The sequence below is a fragment of the Pleurodeles waltl genome, chromosome 7 (assembly GCF_031143425.1).
Source record: "Pleurodeles waltl isolate 20211129_DDA chromosome 7, aPleWal1.hap1.20221129, whole genome shotgun sequence".
In the NCBI taxonomy this organism is placed as follows: Eukaryota; Metazoa; Chordata; class Amphibia; order Caudata; family Salamandridae; genus Pleurodeles; species Pleurodeles waltl.
Genome location: NC_090446.1, coordinates 298,547,023 through 298,565,499, shown reverse-complemented (window position 1 = coordinate 298,565,499; position 18,477 = coordinate 298,547,023). Strand labels below are relative to the sequence as shown.

The following is an 18,477-nucleotide window of genomic DNA, read 5'->3' as shown; positions in this document are numbered from 1 at the left end:
TGCAGCACTCCAGAATGCATTAAAAATAAAAAAATGAAAACTATGGTCAGCCTAAATACTTATGTTTGTGCAACGTCCAGGAGATGCATTACAGAGACATTTAACTGCAGTGAAAGGTGCATATTTCAGTGGTGTCGTGGATCTGGAAAAAGAGGTCAGACGTACTGTTGTCATGGGTCAGCCCTCAAATGTTGCATCATGGAAATCAACTTAACCCAAAATTTTCTGTTTAGGTGGGTATGGTCCCAGGGAAGGCCAGTCTTGCTTTATTTTTTAAAAACAAAAAACAAAATAAAATGATGTACATGCAAGGGCTTTCTGAAAGACATCTTGATTCATTCGTTTTTTAAAGAGTTATTCACATATTACTTCTGGCCATCGCAGTATAAAGGTTGGGGCAGTGGGTGGGCCCACTATAACCATTGGCACTTTTGCGCATGAGTGACATTATTTGGCTTGTGCCGGTATAGACATCCCTTTAAAAATGAGTCCACTTTAGTGCCAGGGCTAGTGGGCCACTGGTTGCTTTGATTTCAGTTTTCATGTACGCTACTCGCACAGCTTCCAACCACTGAACTGCAAGGACCCTACACTACAATCCCATTTCGCTGAAGAATTCTCACCCACTTTGCATTAATTCCACTCTTATGGAGGCATATATGCGTCATAAGGCTTTGATGCAGGGGCTTATAACTTTTGCAAAATACAATGCTTCTTTATTTTTTTAAACAAACACAAGTATTAACAAGTAAACCACTGTTACCTACAGCTGGAATGCACGTTTGAAACAAATTAAGTAAATCAGGGAAACAAATTAATGAAAGCATATATTGTCCTATGAGTTCTGACACTAAAGTGGGCTACTTCTTAGGTGGATATGCACATATGCAAGAGCAGAACACTGTCACTCACAGTGACGAGTGCCTATAGCCGAGTTGGGGTGACTTATTTCCCCATTCTGTATGCTGTGGTAGGAAGAAGCAACATGTGAATAACATCTGAACAGACCAGTGGACAGAGAGGGCTGACCAGAAACCCCACCAAACATAAACCTAGGTGTGTATATCAACATGATTTGTTTTCTAAACATAAGACAGGAGAGATAAGTAAAACTGTCCTTAGAGCACACCTAAAAATACGCTTCCTGATATCAGCTCGTCATCCAATCAAAACGGGTAAGAAGCAATACCTCAGAGGAGGAAAACAACTCTCTCTCTCTCATTAAATAAGCAAGCAAATGAGCTTGAGAAGAAAGACAACCATTCATGAGCAATGGACTGAGCCGCAGCAAGTATTAGAATTGTGCACACCTGACCTTTAAACTACAAACAGCAGAAATGTCTCTAGCAAGAACTGTTAAAAAAAATAGACAATCGACCTCACTTAGCTCTAGAAGATGTCTCTAATTGCAAGCTTTTAACGCAGCTGTGTGTTAGTAAAAAAAATAACGTGTGCTTATCCATCCAACTCTGCCCAAAAATATCAACCTGAAACCTAAACCGAAGCTCAATGCTGAGGCATTACAGATGATTGACTCAGTGTTTCCGCATTGTTACAGGGCGTAATTGCCTGGCAGCCACACAAGCAAAAGCACCAAAATGTATACTACAAAAATAAAAATAGCTCACACGTACCAGCCTTAAACTCCGAAGTCCACCTACTTTTCTGACTTCAAAAGTATAAATGTTAGGTAATAAAACAATACTATCAAACACCAATACACGAACCATTGGGTAAATTAAGAAAAAAACATGGTTTAAATCACAATTACTGGGGCCTTTTGGCTGATCTGTACCCTGGCAAATGTTTTTTAAATTCATACACTGACTATGCAATGCCAAGTTGAAAATAAATGAAAATCCTATACAAATAACATAACAGTACTCATTAGAAAAGAGGAATGGTCAGAATTATCCACATATTTCTATTTTTCCTGCATTCATATCAGTACGGGTTTCTACCAGTGCACCGACGTACATTTAGAAGATGTGATTATGCAAATTTAATTGAAGAACCATCAGGGGAAACAGTTTGGGGCCTCATTACATGTTTGGCGATCAAACTGTCCGACTGCCATGGTGGCGGTCCTTCAAACAGCACCTAGCCGGCGGTCCTAGTGACTGGCAGATGGAGGCATAGGGCAATACAATACAGCTACTGCCGGCCATGCTCTCCTACCTGTCAGCACGATGAGCAGCCTGTTTCCCATGCACCATGCCTTGCAGTGGACACAGTACGCCCCCAAACCTCAATTATTTTGGCCACTACCTTGCCCTCCATTTGGCCGTACCCCAGAGACCCCCCCCCGTTTTGGGCCTCTTATCCGCCAGACCACCAAGCTCTCCATGGCGGTGGAATTTTTAGTGAAAACTTGGCAGTCAGCAGGTCGTTATACCCATGGCAGTCCCGATGCCGAGATCTCTAACATAGACCGCCGCGGTGAAGGACTGCTGGAGTCCCTGCCATACTGACGGACAGTCAGTATGGTGGGGCTGGTGGACCACTGGCGGTGTTTTGGGAATCCCATAGCCAAACTCGTAATACGGCAGTCAGACTGCCAGAGTCAACATGGCGGTCCAAGGACCGCCAAACTTGAAATGAGGCCCTTGGTCTTAGTTTTCATACTGGTTTGATCTTTGTTCGTTTAACTGGGTAAAATCAGCAGGACAGATATACCCTTTTTAGGAAGCAGAACTACATCAAAGTTTTGATAAGTAAAACAGATGCACAAAAAATAATTCCACTGTAACTAGCAGTAGATAAACAGATTGTGCAGAAAGAAACAGTTAGCAAGTTGTGATGATGTCAGAAAAATCTAAGGATTCCCAGGTCTAAGGGTCACTGACCAGATAGCTGCATACAGAAACAGACGTGAGAATATTCAAGAACACAGAGCTTGCGTCCGCAATTCCAAAGATTCAGCTCAATTATTACCAGCCGCCCAAACTATTAATATCCCTTTAGTCATCCTCGCAAGCAACTAGCCCTATTCCATCAGTCATCTTTTTTCAAAAGATGAATGGAGTATATAGTTTTGGATTTAGATTAGCAGCAGCAAAGATTTCTGTTGAAAGCACCAGGCACAGCTACCTAGCCGTTCGCGTCTCAGGAGAAGCTGATAATGGTATCGCACATGTGTAAAGTTCAACCAAAACGTACGCACAAATTAAGCGTTTCTAAGTAGAGAGGATGTGGGGCAGAGCTCATACCCTGTCAAGAAGCAAGGCACTGTCTTCTAATGGGCGAGTACACAGTGCGCGCATTTTAATCCTCAAAGGATTTCCTACTGAAATAAATGGGGAAACAGGTTCCTCCTCCATTTCAGTTTTTAAATCTATGGCTACAAAAAGTCTTGAAGACGAACCTGAATTTGGTTAGCATGTAACCAGAAGGCTAGTATAAGTGAGCTGCACAGTACTAGAGAAGCACACCATCACTCCACTTTTAGGGGCTGCCGAATAAGGAGATTGCTACAGGGTTAGTTTACTGGACTGCTTCCCACTCACACAAGAGTAATTGCAAAGTTGCCGGGTCGTTTATTAAGAGCACACACCCCACGCTGTAGTGTGACTATCACTGTCCATGAATGAATCCCTAATTTGGAAACCTTATCCTAAATCTTGCTCGATGTATGGAAACGTAAAGGTAGAATGTAGTATGGTTTTGTGCTTCGCATGAACCACGCGTTAAACTCATTGGTCAAAGACAGGCAACTGGATCAAGAAATAGACCTCATCATTATAAAGAACAGCTTAAGAAATTATAAACACAATGCCTTGCCTTTTTTAGGGACAGCATTCGCCATAAAAAATAAAAAAAACCCTATGCAGGTAGGATACATAGGTTTGACCTGAAAGAATGGGACTGAAGAATCGAGGTATGAAGGAAAAACAGAGAACTGCACTCGCACTTATCTGAAGAAACGTTCTACAAAGAGGTTAAAGGAAAATAAATCAGCTGGTGAAACACTCAAGGGAAGATGAAAATAAAAGGGCGTAAGGAAAATTAGCTAAGGTTGAGCACAATAATAGGCAGCCTCCCGTCCCATTACTTCAGCAGCAATTTGGATTTAGCAGCCGTATACAGACAAGATCACGCGCATTTAGAAATTTACTAATGAAAAATAAAATTGATACAACTAGACTACTGGAAATGTAACCGTTCACCCACGTAATTTCTACAATTATTTTTCTTCAAGACATAAACAGATTGTAAAAGCGGGCCCATATGATTCTTTTTCGTCTCCCTTGACAACTCACTCCAGCTAGCATCCCAACCATAACCACGGTTCCAAACATACATGGAGAAATTGAACGGTCCATACTATTATAATGCCTAATAATACTTACTCCAGCAGGTGTGATGGAGTTTCACCATTATTAATTGCACGCTATTAGAGGAGTAAGCTTTTGCAATGGAGGCATTGATGGAATAATGCATGTTCTGACCAAAATAAAAACACCTTTTGTGCAGTTTCTCAAACAAAACAAAAAAAATGTTACATTACAAAGCTCTTAGTGCAGAGGTTTTCCAATAGACTGGATCGTAAAGTAAAGAATTAAAAAGCTAAGGTCCTATCTGCCACCATCTGCACACACACTGCTACAAATTACGTTTGGAGCCTCCGAGGACCCATGACTAGAGATTCAGAAATAAAAAGGAGCAAAGCACTTCTGCAGGCCCATGAGAAATTCACCAGCTAATGTGTTAACAGTACACGCAGACACATACAAAGGATTCTTTGTCCACGAACGTGGACATCTGCACACGTACACCACAACTATGGAACCATGGACCGGTCCCTTTCTAAATACACTTAAGAAGCATTCGCAAACCGAATAGGTCTTGCCTTTGTGACGTATTGGCTGTACACTACATTGCTAAAACCATTGGCAGAGTGCCTAATGTTTAAATAAAAAAAAAAAGCTTCTGACATGGCTGTCTGTGTCATTGTATAAGCATGTGCAGCATAAATGCGGGCACTGACAAAGTGATGCAGGCACTGTTTCTTCCATTTTGGTTACCAATCCGAGTCGGAGGGACAAACACAAGATTGACAAACTGGGACACGAATAAGGAGCAAGCATATGAGTGCGACAGGAAAGCAGACAAAAGGTAATCAATGGGCAGGCTTCCAAGCCCCGCTACTTTCTAAGTGTGCCACAATATGCCCTGCAACAGAAAGTGTTTGCGCTATGTAGTTGGCTCGACATAAAAAGTTGTGTGGGGGGGATTCAGCGTGACAGAAAGGGATCAAATGGGACTAAATATAAAACGTTTTATTTTGTTTTTAAAACTTTTACTGTTCGGTTATTTGTTTTCCATTTAGCAATTACCAGATCTCTAATGCAAACGTTGCCTATATAATATCAGGCAGACTAGATGAAGTGCCTAGAAGTGTTTTTACTTTCTTGGGGCACAATATATCAGCATTGCACACTCAAGACCACACCAAGAAAGGGATCGGTTTCGTCCACTAGAACAGAGATGAAAGAAGTGAGTTATGACTCTGGAATCAAAGTTGTTTACCAGCAGAGAGCCAGGTTACACCCACAATTGCATCTTTGAAATTAGCACAATTAGCGCCGATATTTGCAAGGCCAAATAACTGGGGGGAAAAAAACATTTTGCATAGGTCGTCCCTAAATTAATGTAAATAACACCAAAGTAAAATTTTTCTCTTCTTGAATCGTTGGTGCTAACTCTATAGGGACTCCGGCAAATATGGAATCCACTATTCTGTATTCTATGGTATGACTTCTAAAAATGTGTGTAAGAGCAGGACTCCAATAAAAGTCATAGGCAATAATTATTTTGGCCTACAACTCATGCCGGTAAAAACCGCAAAGCACATTTACTTAGCTTTGAGTTGCTGCAGGACAGCCATCAGACGCTCCGAAGGACGAGAACCCACTAAAATCACGCAAAACGCAATACATGGAGAAAATCCATCACAACCAGCAAGTGAGCGCACATACAGGTCACATCAAGGCTGCGGCTTGACACTGTTTGGACCCTTGGGGTTCTCCAATGTCCTTTAAATATAGATACAAAGATAATGCAAAAGAGGCCACGAAACTAATTCAGACTGCCCATGTTTCTGTGACAGCATTTAATAAGGCTTCTTGGTCTCCATAACCGTTCCCCAACTCTTACTGCATTTTGGGAGTTGTGGGATTTGTGACTAAATTCACATCCGAGTCCAACTCTGACCTGCTTGTACTGTGTGACACTAACAGAAACGGCGCAGGCAAACAGCATACACCCAGACTAACCCAGAGCCAGATTGGGCGGTGTAGAGAATGTAGTGGCAGCAGGGCATGACGCCCCTGTCCAGATCACCACATCAAGACGCTCCTTCGAACTACAGACTTTCAAACGTTGAAGGGAAAAAGGGAAATCGCTCTCGGGTTTGTTTTTTTTTTATACAAAATTCACTGCTGTAAAGTGGAGACCTTGAAAAGTGTCCCAACGCTCTGAGAAGTTACGCACTGGAAACAATGCATTTTGTTAAACAAAAAAAAAAAATAGCTTGGCGTGGCGAGTAATTATATTGTTTGTGCAGAAAGAAAGGTATTATCGAAGCTAGGGGAGATTTGCTTTACCATCTAAAACTGCGGGTCTGATTTGGCAAATAAATCACACTTACTCCCTACAGCCCATGTAAACCGATCTTGCTCGCATTTTGCCTGATATTCCACTCTGGTTAATGAAGGAGCGAGAATAAGGTGTAAGTAACGAAATGCTTACCCTGCTTGCAGCCTGCCAAAGTGTCAACTCCGAGAAAAGCCCTAGCATTCTTCCCTGCCCTGTTGCCAGGCCAACTCACAGTGAGGAAGGAAAGAGAGAAACTGGCTCTAATAAACCCCTTTGGAGGAGACAGAAAGAGCTGGGAGGCGAAAGCAGGGCGGAGCTCCTCTCAGCTTCGGTTAATGAAACTCCAGGAAATGAGTCAGTGCCTACTAACACATCCCTTCTATACAACTGGGAAACTAGTTACCGTACCACCCACTCAAAACAGGAGTGTCCTGGGACTGCTGTGGGGCTGTACAGCTGCCTGCAGGAGTGGAGGCGAAGACGGGGGTGCGCAAAGTGAGGGGGTAGAAGCGTACAGACCGAGAACACACGAGAAAGAGGAGCACGTTAGATTGAGCATGCATAGTTATATAGTAGCCCAGCATTATCTGCATATCTTCAGTCTGTCCAGATTTTAAGACAATCACAAAGTGCATTTTGGGACTTGCAGTTTCGCTTTTATACTTGCAAATCTGGACTCAAACATCCCAGCACACAACATACTGGAGACTAAAATGTCAGGCATGGCATTAGGTGTCTTTGACATGAGGCCATTTGACAGGTTGAACTTCAGGTGCGTGCACCAGCAAAAGGCGAGGCACGTGCTAAACGTGTCATTTTGCTTGAGGGTGATGTTTTCACGTGTACCTCATGCTAAAGGAAACAACAAACGGAGAAAACGACTCAACTGGAGTACAGACGTGGGAAAACAGTAACGGAAAAACAGTCGAGGACACGTTAAAGGACTGTATTTAAAGCTGCCGTTTTTGATTGTGCTTTGTTTTAATTTCTGCATTCCTCTGCAACTAAAACAAACTTTAGTCAAGAACACATATTTTCTATAAATGCTTTAACTGAAGATTACAATAAGAAAATAAATGCACCGCACACGATTTTTAACATCAGCAAATACATACCGTACTTGATAGACGACTGCAGGAAAACGTGTCCATTCCAAGATGGCGACTGTTTACGCCAACACGAAAAGACTAAACGTTTTGATAGGGGCAGATGCAAGATAAAAGTAAAAGGAACTCTGAAAGTGTGTAAACGGTTAATAATGAGCTAATGCCGTGGATAAACCATACTTATACAATTTTAAAATGTATTCCGTGATACTTAATCTTGTCAACAAAAGATACCAATGTTCCCGTAAAGAAATAAAAAAGTGGTCTAAAATACAAAAGCAATACTAATTACGACAGGAAATGAAATTAGCCAAGCAGTAATTTGCTATTTTTCCTCAAACTTACAACTACGCCTAGAAAGGCTTCTAAAGATGGCTGTCACGTCTATGATGCACATTGATAAGCGTGCCGTAGAGGTACCCGAACTGCAGCCAAGATGCACAGTAAATGCATGTCCTTGAGCAATGGGAAGGCCAGCTGGCCGCAATAGTTGGTGACAGGGAGCACTTGAGCGGGTGGATCCCGTACCTTGGCAGCCCTATCCGCTTCTAGCTCTAACTACGTCCATGTCACACAGAGGGGTGAAACTGGGACAGTGGAAAGACATCCCCTGTGAATAAGGAAGCTACACTCCTGTTTGTAATAAGGCACATTTCAATAAAATAGGCATTTAATTGTGTATTTAGTTTGAAATGCATATTATTGTTCTTAATATTTGAAGATTTGCCGTCGGTAACTCAACAAAGCTGAAGGGCATGTAAGCGTTGGAGAAACGGTCCGTTCCGTTATCACCCCCAATTAAATATTATATTTAAGATCAACTGAAGCGAATTAGCAACAAACAACTGTGGTGTTTAACAAACAATGCTTCTTATTCGTTTTTCAAATAAATCTGATAGGACCCACCAATCATTCGTCCGTTTTCATAGACTGATGGTACATAGGTTGCATTTCTGTCTTAAAAGTAATAAAAATGCTGCAATTTTGGCTTCTATGGCATCATAACTTCATATTTCCAGTACACTACGTCACAAAGAAACACGCGATACTTATTTGAGGGTTTAACAAGTACAGCACAGGCCTTAGATTATGCCATGGAAGTGAACAATAAACCTTTGTTTAAAGATCAACTAGGATAACAGAAGGTCACAGTGTATACGGAGGATATGCACTGACGAAAGAGTCTTTTCACAAACTGAACCAAGATAAATCATGCATATTTCAAATTCCCTACACATGAAAACTGTTTGCACTCCATTAGCAAAATAAATACAAATTCACACCTGCACTGAGAAAGAAAAAAAAAAAACACTATTGGACTCACTAAACTAGTCTGTTTACTCCTTAATGTAATTTTCAGAGCCACTACAGTAGTTCATAGCTCAAACAAAAAGCAACTTAATTTCATTCAATAGACTAAAGTGTAAGGCTATCCGATATGTTCTTGTCATCCGGAACACAGTTATCTAGCTCTCGGTTTCTTGAACAAACAACTGCATCTCGGGAGTAGCAGTCCTGGCTGACCTCAAAATTGAACCAAAACCCAGATTACAGTTGTTTGCATTAGTAAAAAAACAACTACAATGCTATGGACCTATCTGGTAATCTTTACTGAAAAGATGATATCAATCCTTTACTCTCAAAAATGCAATCCATTGTTTTTAAGATTCACTAATTGACAGGTGCTTATTGGCACTGGATATTTGGGCCATACTAAATCCAAATGGAAACATCCCAATTGCCTAAATTGGTAAAAACAAAAAGAAATCACACTATGAATTCCTAAATTAATTGTATTGGAGACATTGATGAGTTTAAAATGAGATATTATTGTGAAATGTTCCTGAAGAATAAACCTTGGCAGACACAGGTCTCTACGCACACAAGGTAACCCCTTCGCTGCCAGGCCCTCTCCTCCTCAGGTGCCAGGTGCTGTTTTGGCTATTTGGGACAGTTTACACTTCGGTCCCTATAACTTTTTGTCCACATATGCTACCCACGCCGAATTTGCGTCCTTTTTTTCCAACATCCTAGGGATTCTAGAGGTACCCAGAGTTGTGGGTTCCACTAAAGGAGACCAAGAAATTAGCCAAAATACAGCAAAAATGTAGTTTTTTTTTCAAAAATTGGGAAAAAAGGGTTGTAGAAGAAGGCTTGTGTTTTTTTCCCCCTGAAAAAATAGCATCAACAAAGGGTTTGCATTGTTACAATCACCAGCTTTCAGGAACAGGCAGACTTGAATCAGAAAACCACATTTTCAACACAATTTTGGCATTTTACTGGGACATACCCCATTTTTCCTATTATGTATGCTTTTAGCCTCCTTCCAGTTAGTGACAGAAATGGGTATGAAACCAATGCTGGATCCCGGACAGCTAAACATTTCTGAAAATTAGACAAAATTCTGAATTCACCAAGGGGTCATTTGTGTAGATCCTACAAGGTTTTCCTACGGAAAATAACAGCTGAAATAAAAAGAATATTGAAATTGAGGTGGGGAAAAAACAAAAAGTAGAAAAAAAAAAAAATCTCCACTTTTAACTCTGTACCTTTTTCCTGCGATGTCAGATTTTTGAAAGCAATATAAAGTTACGTCTGTTGGACTCTTATGGTTGTGGGGATATATAGGGCTTGTAGGTTGGCTAGGTACCCAGAGCCAATAAATGAGCTGCACCTTGCAAAGGGTTTTCATTGTACACCGGGTATACAGCAATCCATTTGCTGAAATATGAAGAGTGAAAAATAGGTATCAAGAAAACCTTTGTATTTCCAAAATGGGCACAAAATAAGGTGTTGAGAAGCAATGGTTATTTGCACATCCCTGAATTCCGGGGTCCCCATATTAGATTGTGAATTACAGTGCATTTCTCAAATAGATGTCTTTTTTTTTTTTTTTTACACAGACATTTTCTTCTATTCGGTTTTCCCCCTCAAGTCTCCTGATAGAAATGGCCTCACTTGCATGGGTAGGCCTAGTGCCTGCAACAGGGAACGCAACATGGACACATCACATTTTTACATTGAAATCGGACAGGTTTTATGCAAAGTGCCTAGCTTTGGATTTTGGCCTCTAGCTCAGCCAGCACCCTAGGGAAACCTACCAAACCTGTGAATTTTTGAAAACTAGACTCCAAGAGGAATCCAGGATGGGGTCACTTGTGGTGCTCACCAGGTTCTGTTACCCAGAATCCTTTGCAAACCTCAAACCTTGCTCAAAAAATAACACTTCCTCACATTTCGGTGACAGAAAGTTCTGGAATTTGAGAGGAGTCACAAATTTCCTTCCACCCAGCATTCCCCCAAGTCTCCCAATAAAAATGGTACCTCACTGGTGTGGGTAGGCCACGACAGGCAATGCCTCAAAACACAACTTGGACACATCACATTTTCCCAAAGAAAACACCTGTTTTTTGGAAAGTGCCTAGTTGTGGAGTTTGGCCTCTACCTCAGCCGGCACCTAGGGAAACCTACCAAACCTGTGCATTTTTTAAAACTAGACACCTAGGGGAATGCAAGATGGGGTGACTTGTGGGGTTTTCAAAAGGTCCTGTTACACAGAAACCTCTGCAAACCTCAAGATTTGGCAACAGAAACACCTTTTCCACACGTTTTGGTGTTAGAAAGTTCTGGAATGAGAGGAGCCACAAATTTTCCTCCACCCAGCATTTCCCCAAGTCTCCCGATAAAAATGATACCTCACTTGTGGGGCATAACCATGGCCACACTGGTTGGTAGCCATGTTTTATTTTTGTTAATTCCCTGGCATCTAGTAGGCTTTCTACCCCCCCCACTTGCCCACCTCCCCCCCCAGGAGTGGATCGAAGGTAAATGCCCCATCTACCCACCGGTGGGCAGAACAACTTTGGTCCCATTTATTTGGGGTGGGGGTTATGGTCATACCCCACCCTCTTTTTTTTTTTTTTTTTTAAAGAAAAATAAAATCTTCCCTGGTCTTCGGTGGGCTTTCTGCCTCCCTTTGGGGCAGATGGGCCTTCCAAAAATAGGCCGATCTGCCCCCAAGGGGGGGGGGAGCAGATTGGCCACAGTAATGTGCCCCCATGGGGAGCGACTCTTACCCAAGGGGCTGCCCCCCCACCCAAAAACAAAACACACACATAAATCCCTGGTGCCTAAGTGGTCTCTGCCCCGCCGGGGGCATATCGGCCTAATAGAAATAGGTTGATTTACTATCAATGGGGGCAGAAATGGCCTAAAAATATTTTTACCCCCAGGTGAGCGACCCTTGCCTAAGGGGTCACCCCCACATGTCTTAAAAAAAAAAAAAAAAAAAAAAGAGATCCCTGGGGCCTAGAGGTTTCTGACCCCACCCCACCCGTGCCTAAGTAGTCTCTGCCCCCCCCAGGGGCAGAAATGGTCTAAAACAAATTTGCCCCCCACACCTTCCCTCCCCCCAGGGGTGAGACCCTTGCCTATGGGGTCGCTCCCCTTATGCCCAAATAATTTAAAAAAACAAACTCCCTGGTGTTTAGCGAGCATTTCTGTTGCCCGATCGCATCACAATCGGGCAGCAGAAATGCTGAGAGAGACATCAAAGGAAAGGAAAGGCCTTTCCTTTCCTTTGATACCTCTCTCACTCCCTCCAAGTGATCGGAGGAGAAATCGTGCGCTGATGTCATCAGACGTAACAGGAGGGTCTAGGGGGGTGGGGTGGAAGGGGAAGCGGTTCCTCTTCCATCCCCGCCCAGGTGAGGGGGTGCTTGCCCATAGCAGGACGTAACGGTTACACCCTCGGCACCAGAGCGGTGCAAATGAGGACGTAACCGTTATGTCCTGGGTACCCGATGGGTTAAAAAGAGGCATCAGAGTTCAGTGCTGGATGGCTGGTAATTTGTATTTTTGTTTGTCAGAGGACTGCCTCACTGACAGATATCAATGTTGTGAGCTGCTGTATAGAGTTTTCTAATCACCCACCTCCCGTATGTGAAAGAAAATCTCACATCATGCTAAACCACCGAGGTAAGAGACTGTTTTGTATCTTGAAGCTTCACCAACCCCCCACTAACATTAAATATCATCTTGTATAAATAATAGCACTTGGAAATCACCAAAATGTAACAATAAAGGTGTGACCAGCATCCAATTCGTGGTCTAAAAAAAACATACTACTTAGTTTCCTCACAAAATAAAACAAGCATTGACAAAGCCAAAAGGTCACACCTTTTTAACATATTGGATTTTTCAATGTTTTTGCCGATGCAATGCAGACAAAAGCAGCAGTTCGCCAATCTTATAGCATACACTTGCAAGGATGCTTATGCTGCTAAGAAAGGAGTGATTTTACTACCATCGGATATGAGGTTTACAATGGGTTTAGAAACCCAAAATATGATCACATCAACAATGTAAGACACTCCTAGCCAGAGTCACCTTTCAAAGGTAAAACAATGGATTTCCTAATAAACAAACTTTGCTATTCTCCAACTGTTGACAACTGTCAAAGCACATTGTATAGAGGTTCAGCAGTGCTTGACCAACCACGGATACTCTGATGAGGCTAGAAGTCCAGGAAAGCCTCATCTGACCGCAGCAGCCTTGTGATCTGGTATCCAGGGTTGCACTCACAACCACCATTTGGAATTTCACATGTTCCTTGCTGCCCTCAGTACCTGGAGTAAACTATGGCAGACCATACCAATTTAACAGGAGGAGAAAGGAAAATGCCTGTATAAAACAACACTTTTGTTCACCCTACTGTAGCTCTGTAAGCAATGCACATAAAAGGTGACTGCACAGACTAGATAAGTTTACCTTTAGCTACTCTTAGCCTGCGCCACATAAGTAGGAGAACATAGACACTAATAGGACGCACCCTGTGGCATAACACAACAGTTTATGACCAACCCACGTTCATGGATGACTGTTGGGGAATCAACAATCACTATGTGTTCACAAATGGCTACTGCATGAACTGCAGAAACACGTTGACCCAACCCAAGAAGGTAACCATACAGATATCTTTCGAGAAAGCCAACGCGTGCCCCTTACAAGCAACATCCTAACGTCTGGCCATGGCTTCTAGCAGGACAGCCTTTCTGTTAGCCAAGATTCACAACGACTGCCTCTCTGAAAGGAGGAAAAAAAATCCATACATTTCCCAGATTTTCCCCAGTTGCACACTTGACAAACTCAGACCCACATTAACTAACAGATGCACTGATAATTCCAAGGCAATGATTACAATCTGTAGCGTGCACCTAGTTTCTTTACCGAGAGCAATATGCTGGCTCACCAAGAAATGGCATCCTACCATTACACAATTGTAGCTCTGTCAGCAGTTTAAGCTCCTGCTTTGCACAGAATGCCTCAGGGGATTTTTCAGATGTACTTCTACGCTCTGTATAAGCAACAGGATCTATTTCAGTCCAGCTAAGTAGAGTGGAACAATGTGGAATGTTAGCCAATTTGTCAGTAACCTTGGCAGTCATATTTTAGAAAATACATACACCGTTATGTATTTCAAACAATACACGCATACTGAAGCGATGCAGAACTTCAGAAGACGTAAGACTTTGCTCCAAAACTGGAGGCTTTCTTCCAACTCGTACGGCCCACTTACAGTTCACACATTAGTGGATTAAAGTTGACAGTCCTTTTAATGAGAACACACAATCATCCCCCGCCCTACCTCCACCCCAAGACTTTCGCTCAGAGGAGCGGAGGGTTACGAGGACGTACATCCATGAATCTCCCTAGGTAAACTATGGCTTGCTTATTGTAATTAAGGGTGGGTATTTATGCCCCACCACTGAATTATCACTAGCAGTCATTGGCTAGAGCAGTGACTTTTAACCTGTGTTCTGCGGACCCGTGGGTGTCTGGCAAACCTACTCAGGTGGTCTATGATTATTTAAAAAATAAATAGTTATTATTGGCAGATTAATAAACTATAAATAAATAAATACAGAAGCAGAAGTAAAAGAGAACATGTAAAAAGTTATCTAAATGTGAAGGCACTTGAAACTGGATTCTAAAAATTATGATGATATTCTTAGCTTGATTCGTGGGAGCAGCACAAGTACAGTAAAAACAAAATCTAGTATGGACAATATGTGGCCTCAATTGAAACAGACAAAAAGCATTAGGAGTGAAAAAAGGCATAATAAGGTAGTGCGTAGCTTCTTGCTTTATGTTTTAGAACTCAAATCTGAATTTGAAAAAGCACCGACCTTACCATAATTTTTTTTCTGTATTTGTTTGAATTCAATACAATAATTCACCATTTGTGAATCTGTGTGATGTATACCAGTTTCTGTACTTGTGTGTATTGTTTTGAGGCTCAAACTGTAGAAATTGCTTAGGCCTGCGTCCCCGGTTTCTTGTAATGATGCTGTGGGCAGTGGATTCCAATAATGATTCAGGGGGTGCACAGAAGTTAAATGTTAAGAAACACTTGGCTAGAGAGATGCCACCAATTTGGTCACTTCAATTCTCTCCTGCCTGTTCCTCTTCCATGTTGCTTCTTTTCCCTCCCTCCCACCCACTACTCTGTACCCTATGCCACTGCACCCTACTGTGCTACTGCATGCTATGCCACTGCACTCAATGCCGCTCCACTCAATCATAGTGCACTACACACCGCTTTACTCTGAACCACTCTATGCCACTGCACTCTACATCAGTCCACACCACTCCACACAATGCCACTTCACCCAACTATACTCTCCTTGAATCCAAGCCACTTTACGTTGTTGTACAACATGGCTAAAAGACATTGGTAAAGCCAATAGCTCTCGCACAAGCAAAACCAACTTTGCCAAAGCTTGTTTTTTAATAGGCTGTACAGCTCCCTTCTGCAAGTGGTTCACATGTTTTAGGGGACCTCATGTTCAAACTGGGTGTCTGATCTAAGTATGTTAACCTGACCCTTGGCCTTTGAACTGAGAATGCCATCAAGGGCTCTAAAGGGTAGAGTTGTTAGGATTGAAAAACTATTGCAAACACCATAACCATTTAATTTAATAGCAGTTTCTACTCCTTTCCAGGATTGATATGCAGTAACAGCTAACAGGGTCGAAAGATTGACTGGTATTCATCGCTAGTCTGAAAAACAGAATAAACAAACTCAACGATTACAAGTGTTACTCTGCAATAGGAGATTTCAAAAGAAATCAAATATATTAAACTGCAGTTACCAGGGCACTAAGAGAGTGACCCTGTGATCAATTAAAGCATCCACATGTACTGCAAGCAAATTCGGATGTCAACACAGACTGACAAAGGCTCAGAAAAATTGCTGGGCACCCCGAGACGACTTGGAGACCACAAGAACCAAGAGACTAAGAAATCAGAAGCAATGTACAAAAAAATACAACATACATAAACAGAGTTGGCACAGACTGATTTTGCACCTCCGTATGTTTTACACTGCAAAGGCAGTTGCTCTTTTCAGCAAGTATGGTGCAACCCTCTCTTGAATGATCATCCCTATTTTCGGCCAAACTAAGAGTTATCTTTATCAATAACACTAACAGGGTTAGTCAACAAAACTAAGCCGAACATCGATGTTTCTAAGCATTATGTTAAGGAGTTTTACACATGACAAGTCCACCATTTCCAGCAGCACCATAACGTTATATGAATCTTATAAGTATGATAATATGTTGACCAAAAAGCAGGGTCCTTCCATTAGTCTAATAAGTCACCTAACCCTTACCATAACGCTAAATTTAATGTCTTGTTCTGAGACGATAGATCACTGTTGGTCTACTGTGTCTTTTTTTTATTTAGTGCTACTGATGTTTCACTAGAGGTGGGGGTAGTCCCACTGGCTATTGACTTCTCGTTATTGGTTATCATCATGGAAAACCCAATGAGGGCGCTTGTCTCGTAATACACTGCCAAAGCTAGTAAGTCTGTGGAAAAAGACAGGTGTACATTATGTCAACTTTTATTATTTGAATTTTGTGTGCATACCAGTGACAAAGTTACTAGATGACACACTCACTTGAGTCATGTAGTGTTATAATGGCAGTGTTTAAGTGTATTTTCATCTGGTTAGGTATCAGATGGACTCCAATGTCCTAGCAGTAGGTATTGTGTGTGCAGGTCTCCCATAGATGTTTTTCTCCCTCTCCCCTCACCCTCTGGTCAATGAAAGTGCACTCGAGTATGGGTGACAACACATGATGAAGCTAAAGAATTTAGGGCCAAATGTACAAAGCATTTTTCTAGTCGCAAATGGCTTGATTCTACAAATCTGGCTTTTTGCAACAGGAAAAGTGCTGTTTTGTGTGTTTGTTTTAAATGTACAAAATGCAACTCAGTAACTTGTTACCAAACTGCATTTTGCATTTGCAATTTAGTATTTGGAAAGAGTGTGTTTAGGACGTCCTTTCCAAATACCGAATCAGTATGGTATGTATTACTGTTTTGAAACCGAACTCCGGTCGCAAAACAGTAATACTGCATCATCAGTTCAAAACTGGAAGAAACCCATTCGCAAAGGGCATGGGACCCCACAGCACCCCGTCTCCTTTTAACGATGTAAATAATATTTTTCAAGAGCAGGCAGTGGTCTGGTCTCACAGACCACTGCCTGCTCTTAAAAAAAATGAAATTGCAAAGTTTCATTTTTTGTTTTTTTAAATGCATCCTGTTTTCCTTCAAGGAAAACAGCCAGCATCAAAATAACGAAAAGAAAAAAAAAAATGAAAAAATAATAACGAGGAATATTGTTTTTATTAAAGAGCAAATCACAAACATGGTGGTCTGCTGACCCCAACAGGCACCAGCTCTGTGATGCTTGCGATTCCTAATGGGTCGCAAATTGAGACCTACCTGAATGATATGCATCTGGTAGGTCTATTTGTAACCAACTAGGACTTGCTAATGACACTCACAAGAGTTTCATACATTAGGATAGCGATTACCTAATTTAATTTCGGAGAGAATCGCAATTAGAAAAATTGGTGTTCCTAGTGTTAGTACATCTGGCCCTTAGTTTCATAAATCTTATTGGTCACGGACCCTCTTTCTGCAGCATAACGTCGTTTTATGTCCATTATTCTTTCAGTCTTCACTGGGTCACGACTTCAGTGTTATTCCAAAAATCATTTCTAATGGGTGGGTTAAAGTGATGCTGAGCTGTGTACATGTGAATAGGGTGGCCTGCAGCAGAATGAGGGGATATAAATGTTAGAGGCGTGTTGAGAGGAGTTTAGGTTTCTATAATGTGATGTATTTGCTTTACTCTATGTTTAGGAAACATGGTATTGGCTGGCGTATTGTTAATTAAGGTGTATGGACTTATGGTAGGAGAAGCAGTTGTGTGTCAAATTAAATACAGTGAGGTGTTGTATTGCAAGGTAGGATTCTGGTACCTTGTTGGATATTTTGGAGCAGCAAGATGTCGGATGGCGAGTTGGAGCGTTATGATGCAATGGGTATATCTAGTGAAGCAGGGAATGGTATGGAACAAATGTATCTTCAATGTTTGATGGCATCATTTACATCCAAACAGATGGCTATAAAAGGTGGTGCTGCCAAAACGCAGAAACGAGCTACAGCTATCCCGGTCGCAGCACTATTAGGAGCCAAGCGCATTTGTCTAAGCCCCTTGTGTGGTGGTGGTAGTGTTGTTGCAGGCATGATGATTTGTCCCGAGAAAAGCCAATTTTAATGCTGCCTTTCCTTGCTAATATTTCATAAATGTTCTACGAAGTTGATTTTTAAAAAGGAGATTAATACCATATTTAAGAGGTTATGAAAGTTAGTGCTAATGCTAGCAAACCATAAATAAATTGTTAAAATGATG

At 41.7% G+C, this 18,477-nt stretch overlaps 1 protein-coding gene across 8 annotated transcripts in view; it reads right to left on the bottom strand.

Moving 5' to 3' along the window:
- Positions 1-18,477, bottom strand: part of DLGAP4 (DLG associated protein 4) — a 1,552,488-nt gene that overhangs the window by 117,710 nt on the left and 1,416,301 nt on the right. Inside the window, exon 1 of one of the 8 annotated variants that reach the window (XM_069243708.1) lies at positions 6,751-6,902. The exons of 6 other annotated variants lie outside the window; for them this stretch is intronic. Coding sequence is in view for 1 of the 2 variants with exons in the window: in XM_069243715.1 (XP_069099816.1) it covers positions 6,751-6,798 (48 nt within the window). In the remaining variant the exon portion in view is untranslated. Of the gene's footprint in view, positions 1-6,750; positions 6,903-18,477 lie in introns of those variants that run through there. One more of the 8 variants, XM_069243715.1, reaches the window with a different exon arrangement.